A 22620-nucleotide genomic window follows, 5' to 3' on the forward strand; every position below is an offset into this window, starting at 1 on the left:
ATAGATAGATAGATAGATAGATAGATAGATAGATAGATAGATAGATAGATAGATTTTTCAGGGTTTCTCTGCATAGCCTGTTCTGGATCTTCCTTCATACACCAGGCTGGCCTCCAACTCACCGAGATCTACCCATCTCTAACACCCAAGTGCTAGGACTAAAAGGTGTGCACCACCACTGCCCAGCAAGAATACAGATTTCTAATTGTGGACATCTCACTTAATTTTTTTCACTAAAAGAATGAGTGCAAAAAATTATTTTGTATAATATCATGGACAGCAGAATAACATTAGAGGAAGAGTTCACTTAAAAAATATAAGAACAACATTCATTTTCTTCAAAATTAGTAAATGTTTCAAAAAACTTGGATGTATATAAAATTTTAAATCATGACCATCTTTGAAATATTAGACTTGAGCTCAAAAGCTCAGTTTCTGATTCCATGGAAGCGGCACAATGCTCTAAGAGGTTTGAATGTTATCAAGCTCACTTGAGATAATCTCAGAAATTTTGACTAAAGATTCCCTTTGAAGAGCTTTAATTTTTCATTAGGATCCAATGAATCTTCAGTAGAGTCCAGTATAGGAAAAGGGGAAATATTACGCAGAGATCAGTAAACCATAGTCAATATTCAACTCTAATACAAGATTAAAAGGTGAGAAAAAATAGAATAGTTCCTCATTTCAGTTTAGTTGATGTTCTGGAACAGAAGTGCTCTGCGAGTGCCTGTGTCTGCTGACTTTCCTTACAGTGTCTGATACACTGGAATAATTAGCAAACAGATGCTCTTTTCCTTACAGTTGCCAAGACTACACATAGCTTGAATGTTTTGAAGGGATATTCCACTAGATGCCAAGAGGGCTTGGGAGATGCATGAGTCAGCACCCAGTTGTCACAGTGTCACAGTGCAGTGGCCTGGCCCTTCACAGGTTTGCTGTAAAACAAAAAACCCTCTTGGGTCTGGAGTCAGCAGATTGAAGCAGCAAGACTTCAAATAGTAATCAAATGCCAATGCACGCTAAAGCTTCACGCCATGATTTTATTTGCGCACCTAGTTTCTCTCAGTCCAAAATATAATAACTTTTACCAATTGTGATCTGATTTCTGCTTCATCTGCTCTCCAATTTTCTTGAATTTCCTTTAATAAGTAAAGGACAAAACTTTTGGTACAAATAATTCAACAATGAATTAATTATTCTGATGTGAGTTATTTCTTTCTTCTAATATTTTAGTTGAAGATAAAAATATTTACAAGGCCAGTAGGTGTTCTTTCTGGCTTATGTTCACGTCCTTCATACGTGACTTATTTTAACAGCATCCAAGTTAGTTCTGGCTTCTTTAAAATCTTGCATATTAAAGTTAGTAATAGTAATTTTAGTATATTTTTCAAGGAAAATTGCTATATGTGATGGTCTAAGCAATCAATTACTATGTACATACTACAGTTAAAACCACAGATACACACATATGCCCCCCAAATACACAGGATTCCTTTCATGTACAGTGTAATAAAGGCCGTCAAGCATTAAATAATTTGATGGCCACAGATATACAATGCAGTAATAAAATCCAGTGATAGGAAAGGCACATGAGAACCAATATCTAGTAAAATTTAGGCTTAAAATCTGACACACACACAAATGTATGTGCATGTAAAACTCATTTTCTTTTAATAGATTTTATAATTCATGTAATTTTGTGAATCAAGTTTGCAAAGATATATAGAAATTTTTAATTGAAAAAATAAACTCTAAGGCAACCTGTTTCTTAAAGTACTTATTGAATGATATTTCCAAGTAAGTATTATATTTAATTCTTTCAATTTATATTTAATTTACATTTTTTCCTTCCCCAGATTAATTTATTTTTGAGGTCCTAGAAGGTATTCATTTGGGAGGGGACAAGGGAGCAGGCTACATCTGGGATACAAAATGAATAAATTGTAATAAATCAAAAATAAATATTTTTTGAAAAAAAGAAGAAGGTATTCAGTGTGCACGATAGTTTTCTGGAGCACAATCTTTTCTCCAACATCTCCATCTGCTGGCTTAGAGTAAAAATAAAATTGTAATCATTATTTTTTAAATTTAATTTTTAAATTTTTACAATTTGTGTTGCTTTATAGAATTAAAATATAAAATTCTTAAATTACTATTAGCTAGACAAATAGTCATTTATCACAATCATTCATTAGAAAAAATAAAAACAGATCTCTATGAGCAAATTTAGCATTTTCTCTTTAATCTCCAAATTCTAGGAAATCAGATACTCATATGTATAGCTTATTTAAGAAAGTTTCCTTTTTAAATTTTTTTTTCTAATTAATGCCATGTTAAAATTTACTAAAATCATTTATAATATATAATTAAAAAAATTCCTGTTGGTTTTGTCAGCTGACTATATGGTGTTCATAAAAACACCAATATCAACTTATAGTTTTTTCAAAAATTGAGTTTTGGTTACCATGATGAATTATTCATGAAGAACTATTAGAGTACCTTTCCATACTCACACTATACTACTCAGACAAGACCTCAGAGGCTGCTCCAGATGAAAAGCGTGAAGTTTTCAAAACAGAGAGGCCGCTGAGGTAAATGAACAGAAAGCAATTGCAGTAGAACACATTCATTTATTCTCTTACAATTTGAAGGCACTGAGGAGATGGTTTTGGATGGATGGATGGATGGATGGATGGATGGATGGATGGATGGACGGATGGATGGATTCTGAGGTCTTTCACTGCTTCCCACTTCTGCTGATATGATAGTTCCAATTTTCTCTCTTCTTTTAACTTGTGTTTTTTTTTTCTCATAATGAAGCCTTGTTTAAACATTCATTTGAAAAAAATTATTCAAAAAGTAAGAAAAGGGGAGAAGAGGGGAAAAACAAGAGTCAGGGAAAAAAAAGAAAAGAAAAGAAAAAAGAAAAAGGTGGAAGAGAAAAAGACACAAGAAAAAAAATCACATTGGAAATTTGTCTCTATCTCTCCGGTATCCATGGAGACAAATGGAACAAACAGGTACTCTCATTATGCCATTGTGACTGAAAAGGTGTGGGAGCTGAGAGCAGCACAGCACATTCCTGATCAGCATAAAACGACTTCCTTTCATGGAACTCTTAAACCGTTCCATAGACTTCCTCAGATGGTGAGCTCCATGTCAGCCTCAAGTCCCTGAGTAAGAGCATCCGTCTCCGAAACACAGTGAAATAGCTAAGCAGATCCTTTCCTCTGTCAAAATGACATCCCTTGATTCTAAAGCTTTGCTTCCTTAACAAATAAATCTAATGCTGTTGGTTTTTTTTTTTTTCTGTACACTAATTAAGATACAGAATAAACTAGTTCAGAAGCAGGAATTGGTGGTTCATGTAACTGGGCAATGGCATTAGAGGAGAGACCTCCTAAGGTTTCCAGAGAAAATGGGGGAAAGACATTTTGATCTTATCTGTCAGTGCACTGAATGCATTCTATTCTACATACAGCAAGGAAACAAATTATCTGCATTGGAGTAAAATCCAGAGCAGAATTAACATGATCGTGTTTAGCTTCACACATCTGAGAGCAGACACTCCCATTTATTGAAAAACGCTTGTTTGGTTATGCTTCCCACGTATCCCTCCTATCTCCTTTCTTCTCTTTAAAAGGTTAAAATAATTGTACCATTTCTGCTGTCCTAATATTTTTTTGCAGTTGACTCTGTACTGTGAACCAGTGTGGGCTCTAGAAAATCCTGTCTACAGAGCCTCATTTTCTGTAGCTGCTAGTTGTCTGTAGCAGTCAGTAACCTTACAGCATAGACGCTGCAAAAATCAAGGTGCGGAATTCTCCTGGCGACCTCCTTTCGCTGGGTTCCTCCATGTTATTTTGGTGCCTGGTTATAATGATGGGGGGTAGTTTTATTATCTGGGAATGCACATTTAAATTTTTTTGCTTCACTTTTTTTTTTTTAAGAAAAATCTATAAAGAAAACGAAAAGTTGAAGATACTGGTTTATCAGAACTGTGCTCCGATATGTGGAATCCGGGAGTTAAACGAAAAGTATGCATTTGTTCCGTATGTGCATACTCTCGCCACATACCTTACTGCAATACTAGAAACAGACCCATTCAATAACACCGGCTTGAGGATGTGCGAAACACAAACTAGCATCTCTCACCCTTAGAGAGCCCCGCTGCAGTGGCTCCGCACCTGTTGGAATAAACACTCATTTAGTTTGGTGGACTTGTCTGGTGTTTTCCCAGGGTTTTTGTTTTGTTTTGTTTTGTTTTGTTTAACAATAGTCAACTTCTTGATTAACTATCTTCAAAACGTCTTGCCATTACTTTAGAATCTGTGCACACCGACTTCGCAATGCACTGTGACAGTGCATTTGTGCATACAGATAGAGCTGGTTAAAACTCAACACAGGAGCACTTCAAACTAACTCGCAAGAAACAAACTTCTTGATAGCACAGTAACAGCCCAATTCAGTGGGTAAATAGGTCAAGTACAGACGCCTTTGGCGTTCATTTAAAACCGGTTTTCACCTGTTATGTAATAAAATCTATTGTACTGAGATAGTTTTCTACGCCATTCTGTTACATTTTAATATTTTACCCACTTATTTGAAAGGGGCACGTGGAAGCCGGATGACAACTTTCAGGGTCGGTTCTCTCCTTCTGGACCCAGGTGCCCCAGGAGTAATCTAAGGTCATCAGGCTTGATGGAGATGCTTTCAACCCACTGAGCCATCTGCTGTTTCTTGTATGAGCAAATTCTCTCTGTCTGTCGCTTTCTGTCTCTAACTCTATTTCTCCACCATCTCTATCTCTCCTGTTAGATCTAGCCTAACACTGGCATTTTAAAAGAACTCCTAGCGTCTTAAATGCCTCCTTCAAAAACCTAGAATTCTGGTCATGTAAATAACCACGATCACATTATCACCTTATGCATTTTTTTTTTCCCATTTATTTGGCGACAGGAGTTGCAATCTGCTGTCCCTGGCGTGGCCGAGCTAAAGCACTGAATACATGACAGGCTTCGCAGGGGAACGTGGGTGGCATGGCAACCGGTTGTGGGACCTCTGCCTTGGGCATTTCCTCTGGTGATTTTCTGCTCTGGTGCATGGGATCCAAAGTGGGAGGTGAACCACCTGCCAATCTTCCCCGAATTGTTATCTATGGAATGGAAGCTGAGAACGTCAAGGCAGGAAACAGCTGCCGGGCTGGAGGCCGGAAATGGTGGCGCAGGGAGCGCGCAGAAGGCTGCCTCGGCGCGGGGACCTGGTGGCCCGCCCGGGGCGACCTCCCGAGCAGCTGGACTCCGCTCAACCTGCCCGCAGCCCGGCCAGAGCGGCGTCGCGAGCTCCCCTGTGCGGAGGCCAGGGCTGACGCTGGAAACTGTAGGGGCTAAAATGGCTGGTCTGCGACTTCCCAGCATTTTCAAACCCAGCCGGATGCAATCGAGTCACCTCCTTCTCCGGGCGCCCGAGCCTGAGCCTGCGGCCCTGGAGCGAAGCACTCGCGCCCGGCCGGCCAGCACTCCGGCCGTCCTCGCCGCCCCCGGGCGTCAGCTTCGGGTGCCGAGCTCGGACCTCGCCTTCCGCAGGCTCATCCCGCCGGCAACCCGGGGCGCTTTGGATCCCCCAACCTGGCAAACATCCGCATCGCCACCCGGACCCCGGCCGCCCGCATCCTCATCCCTTCCCTGCCGGCTCACAGCGGCCAGCCAGGGCCTGCGTCAGTCTCGTGCCCGCGCCCCTCGGGTGGGCATTATATAACAGCCCCAGGCCCAACTCCACAGGCGTTGTGTGAACTTGTCCCGTGCAGCGGAAGGACGCGGGGCTTGCGGGGACGGCGGGTCGAAGCCGCCCTGCCAGGATATAGGACGAAGGCAGTCTCCCGTGGGACCTGTCCCACAGCCCCACGGCGCCCTGGGGAACGGCGTGTTCTCCGTTGGTAGGGTGCCAATAGGCACGCCAGAGGGAGGGGGTTGGGACAGCCTCTCTGGAGGCTCCAGAATTAAGTAAGAGCCCCCTGAACCCGAGAAAGGCTGGCCCAAGCCGACCCCACCCCAGCTTCGCCCAGCGCACACTGACACACTCTTCGGTGCCTTTCACCCCCTCAACACCGCCCGCCGGCCAGTGGGGGTCCCGAGGATTGCAGCCACCTTCTCCCTGTGCCTCACACGCACGCGCGTGTGCAGTTACTCCCACCCACACATGGCAGACCAGCACCGCGCGCGCGTGCACGCACACGTACAAGCGCGCGCACACACACACCGTCCCACACTCACATTCACTAGCTTGCTTTTCCTGTGCAGCCCTGGAAAGACATGAATATTCATTACTTACAAGCATTGGTGACTGCGAAACTGTTGGCTACCTCCAAATTGTCGATATGGGGTGTCAGTCTGAACTCCGAAGTGGAAAACTGAACCATCCCTACCCGAAATGCACTGTATTCTTGATCAGCGCCCCTTGGAAATAGCCCCCCTGCAAAGAACAAACAGCAAGCAAGAGCACCGTGTCAGAGTACTGGAGAGATTAGAGAGAGCTGCTAGCACCCAGCGGTTCCGCTCTCTTATTCATACTAACCGCTGGAACAAACGGAATCACCGAGTTGGGCACCCAGAGTCGGACATCCAAAAGGTGGCCAACGGGTCTAGGAAAAGAGGAAAGTCTCGGGGCCAGAAATGTTCTCCTCCTTAATCTCAAGCTTTCCGTTCATGCCCCCAGGAAATCTGAGCACAGTAAGGAGGTGCCTTCAAGGCAGAAGTACTGCGGTCCGCGGGTCAGAAATGAGCAGATCTTCCCCTCTATTGTGTCAAAAGGCATAGTCCTTTCTTTTTGCTTCAGCCTAAGAAAATTATGTATATTCTAGGTAGTTTAAATCTGGAATGCAGTCAAGGTATGACATAAGTCTACATGACATGAATTAATTTGCCTACTGTGAACAAATATTACCACCAAATTATGCACAATTCAAAGGCATAACACAAAAGGCACCTACCTATCTGTATGCTGTTAGAAGACACACCAAAAATCAGTCCCCATAAAACAGGAGGAAAGAGGACAGAAATATGCATAATCTTTTGCATTTCCAAGAAAAGTAGAGCATCCACAAAATATCCCCTCGTTTCCCTTTTCCTCCTCTTCCTTCTTTGGCCGTTTTCCTCCGCAAATTAGATCCTGTGCATCTTGAGGTCGAAATTTAGCAATGAGCTGCTAAAAACACGAAGTGAAGGCAGAAGAATCCTTATTTCCCAGGTCTAGCTGGTGGCTGCCGATGCCTGGTGTCCTGTCCCCGCTCCCGAAGTCGCGAGGACTGGCTGAATGCAGTTTTCGGCGGAGCTGCCGCTGTGGCCCTGGTGTCTGGGAATATTCAGCACCCTCCCGTGCGCTCACACAATCACCCTCTCTCGAGCTCTCTTCTCTCTCCTCTCTCTCACACGCGCGCGCGCACACATACACACACATACACACACACACACACACACACACACTCACACAGCAAAGTCACAGAGAGGGGCAGGCAGTCCCCGGCGCGCGTGCGCGACTCGAGGCAGGCGGCGGGCTTGCGCACCCACCCCTCCCTCGCACAGCGCCCTGCACCCCGCAACAGCCCTGGCAGCTCCTGCGCGGTGCCGTGCCGAGAGAGCGCGGCTCAGAGCCGGGCAGCCTGGTGCCTCTTAGAGACCTCCAGCCTTGCGCATCTGAATTTTAGCACCAAGGACAGCGCTTCCGTCCCCGCCCCAGGCTGAGGTTGCAAGGCTAACCCTAGCTGCAGAGATCCAAGGGCTGGCTGCAAAACTGATTTCCGGTTGTTCTGCCTAGGAAGCCAAACTGCTAATTGCTGTTGGCGGTGGAGCTTTCTTCCGTGGGGCACTGTTGTTTTACATTAAACAAAACGAATCCGATTTGATAGTCTCAAAATCCACTTAACAACATCCACACACCTGACCCAACTAAGAAGCAAACAAAATACTCCCTGAAGGGAATGTTCCCAAAATTATGATGTAGGCATAATCCCAGGGAAACCCAATATTCTATCCTTAACTACAAAAGATTCAAAAAAAAAAAAAAAAGTAACTGGATTGGACCTTTGAAAGGCTTTGTGTGGAAATCCATCTTTGGAGGATGTCCCTTTGGGTTGTGGTTTCACTGCCTGTGGATTGTTCTTGTTCTTCAGGGCAGACTCCCCCCTGCTGTAGACTCTTAGATATCCCTTCTTTATGTGGATTGAAAGGAATCTAGGTTTCTGGGGATGGGGGGTGGGGTGGGGTAATAGACCAACGTAGTCTAGAAAGGCTGCATGGCTCCACAGTCTTCCCAGACTCCTAGTTACAAGCCAGGTACCCCAACACATTTCGGATTTAAGTTTAAAGAATAATCACTGCCTCCAGGATATAGGATACCTCACTACACCAAGCCTGCTTGAACATCCAGAAAACAAAGAATAGGTTAGGAATCAACGTTTTTGAGAAGGGGGTTGGTAGAGAGTACGGAAGATTGTATATGCCTGTGAAATTCAGGTTGGATGTACTACTGGCGCCAAGCCATCTCCACACGCCAGCTGTGTCAATTCTCTCTGCAACATCAGAAATTCTTCACAAAATGGGATGTGTTTTGTTTTAAACAAAGAAATAAAAGAAGTCTCAGTTCAAAGAAGTGTTGCCAGGAGCCAGGAGATTGAAGATGATAACATCAAAGGGAGAGTCTGCTAATGGCCTCAAGTCCTGAGAGCACTTCATGGTCATAAACTGTAGAGAAAATGTGACTTCAGCACCACACAAGGCAGCTTCCTTCTCAACCATCTAAACTCATACTAATCCCTCAGTCACACTGAGTCTCAAATTCCCCATTTATGAAATATATTTAAAATAGATATTCAGCACAAAATGAGAAGTGATGAAAAGAGCAAAATGCAACATTATCTCTGTGGCTTCTAAATACTGTAAGCTTGTGATTTCAAGTTAGGATCTGTGTGTGTGTGTGTGTGTGTGTGTGTGTGTGTGTGTGTGTGTACGTGCATGCATGTATGTTCTTAAGCCAAGAATGCAGAATGTAAGTATAATGTACTAAGCTTATGTATGATAGGTGAAAATGCCTTCTATTTATAACCAATAATTTACTTCACCTGTGAACTGAAAACTCTACAGCAACTATTAAGTGGGTCCTCTGAACAGACAGACACGAAGGCTTGTAGAATATCAGTAAAAATAAAAGTGTGGACAAAACAAGAATTATAAATATCCCAGCTCGCTACAAAAGGAATAATCAAACAAACTGCACACATTTCCATCTCTAACGCCCACTGCAGGAGTGGTTGGAAGTTTACGAACTTCAACATCTGCAAGAACCAGATCAACAGATGCAGTGAGGAAAATATCCTTCAGTCACATTCTTCTTTTTCTGGCTATTCAGTTCTTTCCACCAAAGCATCGTCAGTCTCATCTGAAGTGCTTTGGGATGATAATTAGACATAAAGGGAAAGTAGTTTGATTTTGGGGAAATGCGTGATACTTAACGTGTCTGTCAAGCAAATTAAAATTTAAAAGAAAGAGATTTTTCAAAAGCTTCTTTCATCTTAACCTATTTGAAATTCAAGGGCAGACAGGAACTCAAAGTTGACTGGACTATGTCTTAGAAGAACATAAATTTGCTGAATCATAATGCATTCTCCCAGGCAATATGCACAACCTTAACAAATATTACTTCCTGTTGACAAATTGTAATTGGTACATAAAATCCATAAAATTTTATCAAGCATTTTTGATATTCAATTGCTACTCTAGTAATCTGTGTTGGTAGTTTAGGTAAACATCTGACTTTCACACAGCAAGAAGCATTTTCTACTAAAATATAATGTAATTACATTTATATGATCTTCTACGAAGCTTTTCAATACACCACATTAGGTAGTAAATATTTCTTTTGGCCACAGAATGCTGTCTAATTAACTATAATGAAGTTAAACTGAATGGAGTAAATGGTTTATACAATAAATTGAAAACCACCGGTGTTTAGTTTTCACATGACCTACGCTTACCCTTTAAAGCCATGAATCTTCATGTTTTTTAATATTTATTTTAAATAAAGTCGATTTTGAATATCACAAAGAAGTTGAATAGAATAGGTTCCAAGACCCAAGTTGCTGTTTTCTGCCCTCTGCTGTTCATTTCTGGAAACTATGAAGACATTGAATTTTCTTTTAGACCAAAGAAAATTCACAAAAAGAAATAAGAAAAAAAAAAGACATTATCTTCTCCATTAATTGTTTCAGTGGTTTGTTTGTGATGTTGTTTTAAGTATGTACTTAAATTTAAATATAATTCATACCATGATAAGAGTTAGATATAATTTTGTTCATTTCTACCTTGGTGTAATGTTATATCAATTTCAATTTTCTTTTGATTTTTAAAGCAAATTTTCACAATCTATTTAAAAATCTACATATTCACCAAGTCTTCAAATTTTTATATTCGTATTCTATAATAAAAATAATTTTCATAAGGAAATGTTGCCATGTGTGGTGAATTGAGTGCTGGGAATTTTAAATAGACTTCAAACAACTTTCTGGCTATATTCCTAGTCAAAATATGTACTATAAGCACATGTATTATACTTCGTACTGATGAAGTTTGACCAAGTGAAAGGTGCCATAATCCGAAATGCTTGGCTGCAATTCAACAGCAGACTAGCATGGCATTATGTCCATGGGAAGTGGCCAAAGGACAGTTCATGCAAACAAAACGATATTCCAGTGTTCTGATCATGTGACTCTATTTCCTATGACACCAGAAAAAGGTGAGGGAGAATTGTGAGGATCTAGATGTAAAGATACATATGTTTTGAGCTTCCCAATTAAGAAACAATAATAGCATGAAAAATTCAGATTGAGGCAGTATTGTTCATACTGTTGCTTTGTCAAATTTTTAAAGTATTGACTCAGCATATAAAATCCAAGGCCCATGGATCTAAGACAAGCTTCATAAGCATTATAAATGTGTAAATAAATATATGTAGGTATATGTTGTATATGCATATGACATTTAAAGTATAGAATTCTAAAACAGAAAAATATAATTTTCATTTTAGGTTTGGAAGATTTGATGACAGCAACTTCAAAGGACTACTGTATTTATCTATTATGCCTAATACTGTCAATACAAAAATTAAGATCACATGATACAGAAATGACAATTCTGGAAGTAAGGCAAGCGATCAGTGAAATATGCAGACGGTAGTCTTGATGGGTGCTCTTGGTTTTTAACTTAACACATGGGAAGAGGGAACTTCAATGTCACGATTAGCATCAATTGGCTGATCTCTGGGTATATCTGTGGGGCCATTTCCTTAACTGTTGACTGATTCAGGAATACCAAGTCCACTGTGAGCAGAGCAATACCTATGCAGGTGGTCCTGGGCAGTATAAGAAAGGTTGCTGTGCAAGCCAGAAAGAAAACCTAGTAAGTTCTGTTTCTCTGCGATTTTCTACTTCAAGCATCTACCTTGAGTTCCGCTCATGACTCTCTTCAATAATGAATATTAACCTATAAACTGAAATAAGCCGTTTCCTCTCCAAGTTGCTTTTGTTTAATCACAGCAACAGAAAGCAGAGAACAGTAGAAAAATATCTCTAATGCCAACTGTGTCTTGGATTTCAAGAGAAGAAACATGCCATCAAAGGTTCACAAGTGGACTGAGTTCACAAGCAGAGTTTAGCTAAGAAAAGGCTAGCATTCTGCCTCGGAAGGCAATTCATAGAAAGCCAATGACATCAGCAAAAGCAAAGGCACATGCTGAGAATTACAAGTAGTTCAGTGTTTCTAGGATAGGGAGAGTAAGGAAAAGATGAATGGCACAAACAAACAAGACCAGAGCCTGAATTATATGTAGTATATAAATGTGTGTATATTTTATATATATTTATATATACTTACATATATTAATTTATATATACTTGATATCTAAATTTATATACTTATATATTAATATATAAAATATACACACATTTATGCTTTATCTTAAAAGGAGAAAAAGACATTTTATAGATCAAATGGAGATAAAAGGTCTTAAGACTTGCTTTTTAGGCTGTTTTGGAGGCAGTGCTTAAGTAGAAGCATACTGAAAGTAGGAAGATACAGTATGAGTCTGTGTTTCAAGAGCCTGAACTAATGGAGCCACAATAGAAATAGGACAAAAGTTGGACTGAAAAATCTTTAGGATAGGCACTTCTTAGGACTAGCCAGTAGACTTGTGTTTGATGGAGGTAAAGACGATCAAGAGACACAGCTAATTTTCAGGATGAGATTGGGCTTGTCAGAGACGGTGCAGATCCCTGAAGGTCAGTAATGTACGCAGGAAGGGGATGAGTTCAGTGGATCTGAAAAGGTTATGGTATCTGCCAATGACAGCAGCACCCTTAGATCTGATACGGATTTTGCTATTCAGGGAAGAGATACTATTTGGAAGTTAACTTTGAGACTCATTCCTTTATAGTGATTCGTGTGATAGTGTCTACCTAATTTTTTAAAAAGCCAAATAAAGCAGAATAAATGAACTATAATTACATTGTGAATATAAACGTGAGATGACTCAGTAGTTAAGAGTACACAGTGCTCTTGAACAGGACCTAAGTTCGGATCTCAGCGCTCACATTTGGTGACACACACTACCCATTTCCAGCTCAAGAGAATCAGCCATCTTCTGGCCTCAGTCGGCACCTGTGCTCAAGTGCATGTACTGCTCCTGCGCAAACCTAACTAAAAGGAGTACAAAGTAACCAGTAAAAAAAGAAATAATGTTTGTGCAGCAGTCGGAACAATGCAGTGTGGTGGTTCATATTGTCAACCTGACAAGGTCCAGAAGCACCTAGGATACTGATGTTTGGGTTTGTCTAGGAAAGGGTTTCTAGACTTAGTAAACTGAGGTGGGGAGATATTCTTTGAATGTTCCTAGTACCAATCCATGGGCTGGAGTTACAAATTACATAAAAGTTAAAAAGCAAGATGGACACAAGAATGTGTCTCCCTCTGCTTCCTGACTATAAATAACAAGGCAACTAGCTGCCACAAGCTTCAGTGGCCATGATGTCCCCACCATGATGAACGGAAAATGTTGAACTGTGAGCCAAAACAATGCATCCTTCATTTCTTAGGTTGTCTTCGTCTTATTCTAATATACAAGAATTCGGTTAAAGAAATGTTTGGTGTTTTATAAAATCCTTTGCTGGTGCCAAACAGCGTACTTTTTAAATTTTCTTGTATTATTCCTCTTTCCCAAACAGTTCAGGATGGTTTTCAACAACTTTGTTTCCAGGTGTTATCAGTATACAGTTGTAATTAAATTACATCATATTTAAGGTGTCTAATTCTACCATCATTCCACAAAACAGCTTTATAGAACTTGACTTTATAGAATACCTTGACTTTCAGTAAACATGTGACAATAGAAATGAGGGTAGAATGTATAGCAAAGTATTTGATAAACCTCAAGTGATATTTTTCATAAAATATTAATATTAAAAAAGTGAGGTAAAGACAGGTGAACCTCCGCGAGATTGTGAGCATGAAAGAGTTGGCCCTGCCGTTTGTCTGCTGAAGGAACAAGGCCTGAACCCCCTCCCCCATCCCTAAAGTTACCAGTCACAGGAACTAGGCCATATGTCACCAATTCCAGGAATGAGACAATAAAATTTTCTACCCAAGGAATAGCCTGGAGGTAACTACAAGAATGGGAAGGTATCTTATCTCAGGGTGGGGCATCTGGGTTGGGCAGCCCACTGACCTTATAGTAGAACAGTCAAGGCACCTAAATACCTAACATTCTTGAGGTCTACAGCTAGCTTGCTCAAGGTTAGCCACAATCACTTTGTAACAAACTTGCCCTTGCTGAATGTCACCCATTCTAACTGCTAAGCTGGAATTTCCCAAGCCTTGCTGTAACCCTACATAAAAAAAACCTTCTCTCCCTGAGCTTGGGACTCTATACTTGAGAATCACTGTGTCAATGACTGTGTGGCTCTGAGCTTGAGCTTGTAATAAAGACCCTACTGTGTTTACATCGGAATCTGCTCCTTTGTGGTCTTTGGGGTCTGAGAGACTTGGACATAACATCTGCTCTGTGGTGACAGGGCAAGGGAGACACGAAGGTCCCCTCACCCAATGCCACCTACAGCAAGCCCTAAGGTCATCAGAGTGGGAGAGCTGTCATTGACCCTCACCTTCTGCAGGACTCCAGAGAGCAGGATCTCACCTGGGCAACACAGTAGAGCTGGTCCTGGATGTGAGGGTTCCCAGTGAGCTGACCCCAACAGCAGGATTATGCTGCTTGTCTGTTGGGCAGTGGCCTGGATAAGGAAAAGGCATCCTCTTTCCTAACCATCCATGGCAGGCAGGAGAACTGACCCCAGGGTCATGAGAATGGGAGAACAGGTCATGTCCTTCACCAGCTGCCACACTCAGGAGAGTGGGCCTTGCACCTCACCTGAGAAGGAGGAGAGAGCTGGCCCTGATATTGGAGGCTGTTGTTGAGCTGGCCCTGAGGGCATGAGGGCAGGAGAGTCAGTGGTCTGACCAGCTCAGATACTGTTATGGCCCAGAACCCAGGCTTAGAATTGGCCCACCCAAACATTTACCCCATTGATGAACTGCTACAGTGCATGATGGGAGTAGTTCTACAGATCCAAAACTACAATCTCTCCATGACACAGGGCAACAACAGGATATTGGGGAGGAGTCCCAGTGAAGATCCAGAATTGATAAGGTAGCAGAAGATAGAGGCCTCCATCCAGACCAATGAATCATTGCAATGATCATTTGCAAGCAAAGAAGTATGGACAAAAGGTTATACCCTAAGGCACACTCTGAAACACATTTTCCACAATGGGATTTTTGTTGTTTTTGTTGCTGTGGTTTTTTCGGTCTGTTGAGAGGGAGGTTGCAGTGGTTGAGGGAGGTTTCAAGTGAAGGTGGATATGAGTGGAATTGTGTGCATGATGTGATATTCAAAAAGAACCAATAAAAATTTTTTTTTTAAAAAAGGAAAGGATTAAAACCAAATAGAGTAAAACTTACCTGCAACTGATTCTATGTCTATTAAATATTTAAATTGATAATCACAGAGAATAACATCAGCAAGATGGTGAAAGAAATTAATTTGTTCCAGAAAGATCAATGTAAAACACAGTGATTGAAATCTTCCAATTCTCAGGAAGAAAACTGAGATTCAAACACAAAAAAAGTTAAGAAAGCACAAATAAAAGAATTCAAAATAACACTAAGCATGTTAGATCCATATCTTCAAAAACCCAGATAAAAAGTGAAATTTCAAAACAAAATAAAAAATTAAAAGTGGTACGTACAAGGAACTCATTGGTGTGTTTTTCAGCGAGGACATTATAGCCATAAATGAGGAAAATTATATTCTCAAAAAGATAAAAGAAAAAAAATTCACCACTGCTATTCCCCAGCAAGAGTATATCTCATAAAGGAGAGGATTTTTCTTCTTGGAGGAAAAAAAAAAATAGCTGAGAGACTGCAATATTAGACTTACCTTTTAAAATTAGCAACACAGTTCTTTAATTTGGAAGAAAGAATCCCTAAGTAGCAATGAGAACAAAACTCATTGGTAAAGGTAAATATGTAGATAAATATAAAATGTTCTTATAATAGTGATATAGCTTTTATCTCAAATATAAAGTAAAAAACTAAAGACAACACAACATAAAACCAGAGACTCTAAACCTATTAGAATACAAATTGGGGAATAGTTTGGAGCTCATTGGCATAGGAAGCAACTTTTTGAACAGGACATTAACACCACAGGCTCTGAGATCAACAATTAATAAATGCTATCTCATGAAACTGAGAAGCTTCTGTAATGCAAAGGATACTGTTAATATAACAAAACAGCAACCTACATTTGGAAAAGATCTTAACCAACCCTAAATCAGACAGAGGTCTAATATCTAAAATGTAAAAAAAAAAAAAAAAAAAAAAAAAAAAACCTTAAGAAATTAAACATCAACAAATCAAATAATCCAATTTTAAAATGTGGTATGGAGCTAAACAGAATTTACAAGAGGAATCTTGTGCTGAGAAGCACTTAAGGAAATGTTCAATGTCCTTAGTCATCAGAGAAATGTAAATCAAAATAACTCTAAGATTCCATCTTACACCAGTCAGAATGGCTAAAATAAAAAACTCAAGTGACAACACATACTGGCAAGGATGTGAAAAAGGAAAAACTTCTCCATTGCTGGTGGGAGAGCAAACTTGTACAACCTCTCTGGAAATCAATCTGGTTCTTTCTCAGAAAATTGAGAATAGTTCTACTTCAACACCCAGCTATGCCAGTCCTGGGCATATACCCAAAAGATGCTGCACCATAAAACAAGGACATTTGCTCAACTACATTCATAGCAGATTTATTCATAATAGCCAGAATCTGGAAACAACCTAGATGTCGTGAGCAGACGAATTGATACAAAAATTGTGGTACATTTACACAATGGAAAACTACTCAGCTATTAAAAACAAAGAAATCGTGGAAGTTGCAGGCAAATGGATGGAACTAGAAAAGATCATCCTAAGTGAGGTGACCCAGATACAGAAAGATGCACATGGTATGTATTCACTTAGAAGCAGATATTAGACCTATATTAAAGGATAACCATACTACAACCCACAGACTCAAAGAAACGAAATAACAAGGGAGGGCCCAAGGGAGGATGCCAGAATGATGCTCAGAAGGGGTAACAGAATAGACACCAGAAGTGGATGAAGAGAGGGAACTGAGCAGGAGATGGAATGAGGAGGGAAACAAGGGTGGAGATCAAATGTGGAGAGAAGAGGGGTGGGAGGTGAGAGGGCTGGGAAGCAAGAAAAGAAACTGAGAGGGGCATCTCTTGGTCAAGCTGGAGGCCTGCAACAGGGTGTTTTCCTGGGAGGACATGGGTGTGACTCTAGCTGAGACTCCTAACAGTGGTGGGACACAAAGACTGAAGTGACCACCTCCTAGCCAGGCAGTTCTAGTGGAAGGAGGGGACCAACATCCCAACAACAAAATCTTTGATCTAAAAATTGCCCTGCCTACAAGAAGTGCAGGCATAAAGAGGGAACAAAGACTGAGGGAATGTCCAACCAATAATTGGCCCAAACTAAGACCCATTCCATGGTAGAGAGCCAGCCCCTGACACTATAATGATGCTCTGCTATGATTGCAGACAGAAGCCTAACTTGACTGTCATCTGGGAAGCTATAGCCAGCAGTGGATCAAGACAGATTTTGGGACTTGCAGCTAAGCATGAGGCAAAGCTCCAGGAAATACCTATGGAAGGGTTGGGTAAAAGAATCTCACAAGAAAACCAACAGGGACAACGAACCCAGTCCCACATGGCCTTACAGAGACTGAGACATCAGCTAAGGAGCACGCACGGTATGGACCTCGGCCCCCTGCACAGATGTGGACCATGGGCAGCTTTGCCTTCACATGTAGCACCTGGCAAGTATAGGAGTGCTGTTTCTTTTTTCTTTTTAGAGTTAAATATTTAAAATTTATTATTATTATTATTATTATTTACAACTTATTCACTTTTTATTCCAGTTGTAGCCCCCTCTCTCATCTTCTGGTCCCAGCTTTATTCATAATTGCCATAACGCGGAAACAACCTAGATGCCCCTCAACCAAAGAATGTGTTGTTAATTATCAATATTTATTATTGACTTATCTTTTATCTTCTAGGTAAACAGTGGTTATTCCTAAACCAGCTGTATACCCAAATCACCACACAGAGACTAGGATGTATTTAGTTAACCTAGAACACAATGCTGGGCAATAATTACTCCATCCTAAATCTCCAAGTCTGTATAGTTTCCAACCATTCAGATTTCCCACATTATACTTGCTTTTAGTCATATCTTAGGTCCAGTTCATCTCTCCTCATGGTTCCAAGTCCGGTCATACCAACTCTCCCCTCAGACTCCTCCCACTTGCTTCTTTCTCCTCCCCTCCAGACCGGATGTCCCACCCTATTTTCTCCATTGCACAGCATTGGCTGGTTGTTTATTTGAAAATACAGAGAACAAATGGTGGCATTTTTACACAACTTGAGGCAGGTGATGCTTAGAATAAACACTACAATGCAATGTCCAGATTGAAACCAGATAGTGAGATAGTGAAATCAGCATTTGAATGAACAAGGGTAAATTGTATACATTTCACAAGAACATTATACCAACAGAATGAAGACAGAAATTGTGGTACATTGACACAATAGAATTCTACTCAGCTATTAAAAACAAGGAAATCATGAAAGTTGAAGGCAAATAGATGGAACTAGAAAAGATCATCCTGAGTGAAATAAGCTAGAAGCAGAAAGACATATATGGTATATACTCACTTAGAAGTGGATGTTAGGCATATTATATAGGTAAACATACTAAAATTTATTGACCAAAAAAAGCTAAACAATAAAGGTCCTAGGGAAGATGCTAAATTCTCATTCAAAAGGGAAAACAGGATAGGATAGACACCAGAAGAGCTAGAAGAGAGAGAACAGGACTGGAGCCTACCACAGATGTCCTCTGAAAGACTCCACCCAGCAAGGGATCAGGGCAGATGCTGAGACTCAGACAAATTTTGGACAGAGTGCAAGGAGTCTTATGGAAGAAGGGGGATCTAAAAGGAAGGGGGGTGGTTTTGACATTGCTTACTTTTGGATCACTTCATGCTGGCAGGACTGCCTTGCCAGGCCTCAGGGGATGAGGATATGTTCAATCCTGATGTGAGCTGAGACTCTAAGGCAGGTCCATATGGGGAAGAAGGGCTCCTTTTTTTTTCTGGGGGGAAAAGGAGAAGGTAAAGGGAAAGGAAAGGAAGGTGGTGTGGGGTGAAACTGGGAAGAAGGAGAGAGGAAGCACCCTTTGGATGTAAATTAAATAAACTAAAATTAAAAAAAAAAAGAAAAAAAAGAATTTGGATTATTAGCTAAAGAATATCAATCAAGTAAAGACAGAGAAAAATAGAGACTTAAAGTATCTGAAAGATATTTAAAATATTACAAAATATAAACAACAAACTTCCCAAGGGGAAACCATTTTAAATGTAAATCTATTGTGCTTATTAATTGAAAGGCACAGAGTGGCTGAATGTATTAAAGATGCACTCCAAATACTACAAATTTAAAAACAAAGAAAGCCTGAAAGTGAAGGCACAGATGCAGTCCATGAAAATGGGAAAGAGCAACAGACACTCCCCCACTTTTTCTGCTAACAGGTTTAGTGTGTCTGCTTTTATGTTGAGGTCAATGAGCCACTTGGACTTTACTTTTGTACAGGGTGATAAATATGGATCTATTTGCATTTTTCTACATGTAGACATGAACTCATTGGCACAGGACACAAATTCCTGTACATAACACCAACAGCACAGGCTCTAAGATCAACAATCAATATGGAACCTCATGAAACTGAAAAGCTTCTGTAAAGCAAAGGACACTGTCATCAAAATGACAGCCTACAGATTAGAAAAGATCTTCACCAACCCTGTGTCTAACAGAGGGCTAATACTCAAAATATATAAAGAATTTAAGAAGCTAAACACCAACAAACCAAGTAATCCAATTAAAAAATGGGGAACAGAGCTAAACAGAATTCTCAACAGAGAAATATTGAATGGCAAAGAAACACTTAAAGAAATGCTCAACCTCCTTAGTCATCAGGGAGATGCAAATCAAAACAACCCTGAAGTTTCACCTGACACACATAAGAAAGGCTAAGATAAGAAACTCAACTGACAACACTTGCTGGAGAGGATGTGGAGAAGGGTGAACCTTCCTCCGTTGCTGGTGGGAATGTAAACTTGTACAACCACTTTGGAAATCAATCTGGCACTTTCTCAGACAATTAGGAATAGTGCTTCCTCAGGATTCAGCTTTTGCACTCCTAGGCATATATCCAAAATATGCTCAAGTATACAACAAGAACATTAGCTCAACCATGTTCATAGCAGCTTTATTTGTAATAGCAGAACCTGGAAACAACCCAGAAGTCCTTCAACTGAGGAATGGATACAGAAATTATGGTACATTTACACAATGGAATACTACTCAGTTGTTAAACAGAAGGAAATCATGAAATTTGCAGGTAAATGGATCATCCTGAGTGAGGTAACCCGGAAGTTGAAAAACATATGTGTTATATACTCACTTATAAGTGGAAATTAGCAATATAATATAGGATAAACATACTGAATCTGTATACCTAAAGAAGCTAAGCAAGAAGGAGGACCCTGGGTAAGATGATCAGTCCTCACTCAGAAAAGCAAATAGGATGGACATCAGAAGAGGGAAAAAACAGGGAACAGGACAGGAGCCTACCACAGAGAGTCTCTGAAAGACTCTACCCAGGAAGGTATCAAAGCAGATGCTGAGAATCATGGCGAAACTTTGGGCAGAGTGCAGGGAATCTTATGAAAGAAGGGGAAGATAGAAAGACCTGGAGGGAACTAGAGCTCCACAAGGAGAGCAACAGAACCAAAAATCTGGGCTTAGGGTTCTTTTCTGAGACTGATACTACAACCAATGACCAGGCATGGAGATAACCTAGAACCCCTGCACAGATGTAGTCCTTGGCAGCTCAGTGTTCAAGTGTGTTCCCTAGTAATGAACTCAGAGACTGGCTCTTTGATCACCTCTCCCTAATGGGGGAGCAGCCTTACCAGGCCACAGAGGAAGACAATGCAGCCAGTTCTGATGAGACCTGATAGGCTAGGATCAGAGGGAAGGGGAGGAGTACCTTCCCTATCAGTGGATTTGAGGAGGGTGTGAGAGGAGATGAGGGATGGAGGGGGGGTTGGGAGTGGATGAAAGAGGAGGTTACAGCTGGGATACAAAGTGAATACACTGTAATTAATAAAAAATAAATTAATTAAAAATAAGAACAACAGGAGCCAGAAGAACAAGGAAGAAGAGGAGGAGGAGGAAGGGGGAAGAAGGAAAGGGGAAGCAGAGGGGGAGGAGAAGCAAAAGAACACAGGTGGTAATGTGAAGGAGCTTCTAGCACCCTTGCATACTATCAGTAGGAAAGTAAAACGATGTTGCCCATTTGAGCAATAGTATGGAACTTTTCAACAAACTAGAATACAGAAAATTCCTCCTTTTGAATCTATATCCATAGAAATTGAAGCCACTGGCTCAAAAAGATAACAACACTCTATGCTTACTGTATTTAAACTGACAGTAGGCAAGTTATGAAGATAACGAAGCAAGTTACAAATCAATACATAAAAGTGGCACATACACACAATGAGTTTGTGTGCTGTCTTACGAGTAAATAAAAGAGAGCGCTAAATGTAAAAAAGTGAGGCGTAATTGAGGACATATGTCAATTGAAATTATCTGTACCAAACGGACAAATGATGCAGTCTTCCACTAATCTGAGGTTTTCTCAGATACTCAGGTGTGTGGAAGCACAGAGCACAATGGTGTATCACAGAAGCTCAGTGCTGTGGCAGATGGAGATTCTGTTTAATAATTGTAAAGCTTCAAAGTACAAGGTAAGTCAGTTCCAGAGACAGACTGTGCAACATTATGCCTTTAGTTAATGACGCTGGGTTGTGTAACTTACAAAATTTAAAAAGTGTATCTCCTTTGTTCCTATCACAATGTATGTTATAGAACTATTATTAAAGCTGCCTCACTCAAATACGCAGTGATTTCCTCAGCACCTACGCTAAACAGGCTTCTTCGGTGTGTGTAACCCGAGTGCCCTTATTTCTTTATTATTTGAGCTCTTATTTTCCTTTGTTGTGTTCCTGTAGTTTTTCTTTCTGTTTTCTTCTGTTTCATTTTATTCTGGCCTGCTGGTTTGGATTTTCCTAGATTCTAAGTGATTCCCTCTGATCTTGTATATTATAGCCACGACTGCTTCACCTTCAGTCAGGGATCAGTCATCCAGAAGGACTGTTTACTTGGTTCAAAAGGAGCTTGAGATGTCCAGCAGGAATCGGGCAAGTCAGCTTCCACAGCATCCAGAATGCTGCCAACAGTGGAAGCATTCTTTCCTTAGGAATACACTCTTCCCAAATTGTGGAGACAGGTAGCAGAACTTTTTCAAGTAGACTGTCCTATATAACACTGAGTGGAACTATTTCCCTTATTCCAAAACAGTTATGTTATAAATCTAAGAGACAGATCACATGGGTAATAATCCAAAATTCAACCTTTCGTTTTTCTTTCTTATGTCAGCAAGCATTACTTCAGGGTTTTGTTTGGTGTGGTAAAAACAACAAATAATTTTTTTTAATTTTATTTTTTTCTTATCCGTTACATTTTATTAACTCTGTATCCCAGCCATGTCCCGATCCCTCATTCCCTCCCAGTCCCTCCCTCCCTCCCTCATCTCCACCGTACCCCTTTCCAAGTCCACTAATAGGGGGGACCTCCTCCCCATTCATCTGATCCTGTTTTATCAGGTATCTTCAGGACTGGCTGGAAAGCTCTCCTTTGTGGCCTAACAGGACTGCTCCTCCCTTGAGGGGTGGGGAGGCCAAAGAGCCAGTCATTGAGTTCCTGTTAGAAATAGTCATTGTTCCCCTCATTATGGGAAAGTAATTGGTTACTGAGCTACCACAGGCAAC

General features: G+C 40.7%; 1 protein-coding gene across 5 annotated transcripts in view; it reads right to left on the reverse strand.

Moving 5' to 3' along the window:
• Gria2 (glutamate ionotropic receptor AMPA type subunit 2) overlaps window positions 1-7561 on the reverse strand; it is a 126297-nt gene extending 118736 nt beyond the window's left edge. For 2 of the 5 annotated variants that reach the window (XM_055596543.1, XM_055596542.1), the window contains exons 1-2: window positions 6989-7560; window positions 6331-6471 (exon numbers count right to left, since the gene is read on the reverse strand). In XM_055596543.1, the coding sequence (XP_055452518.1) occupies window positions 6331-6471; window positions 6989-7076 (229 nt within the window). In that variant the 5' untranslated portion in view covers window positions 7077-7560. Of the gene's footprint in view, window positions 1-6330; window positions 6472-6988 lie in introns of all 5 variants that reach the window. The other 3 variants (XM_055596539.1, XM_055596540.1, XM_055596541.1) reach the window with 2 other exon arrangements.
• Between the last annotated feature and the right edge of the window lie 15059 nt (window positions 7562-22620).

The sequence above is a fragment of the Psammomys obesus genome, unplaced genomic scaffold (assembly GCF_907164565.1).
Source record: "Psammomys obesus unplaced genomic scaffold, mPsaObe1.curated_primary_1811, whole genome shotgun sequence".
Lineage (NCBI taxonomy): Eukaryota > Metazoa > Chordata > Mammalia > Rodentia > Muridae > Psammomys > Psammomys obesus.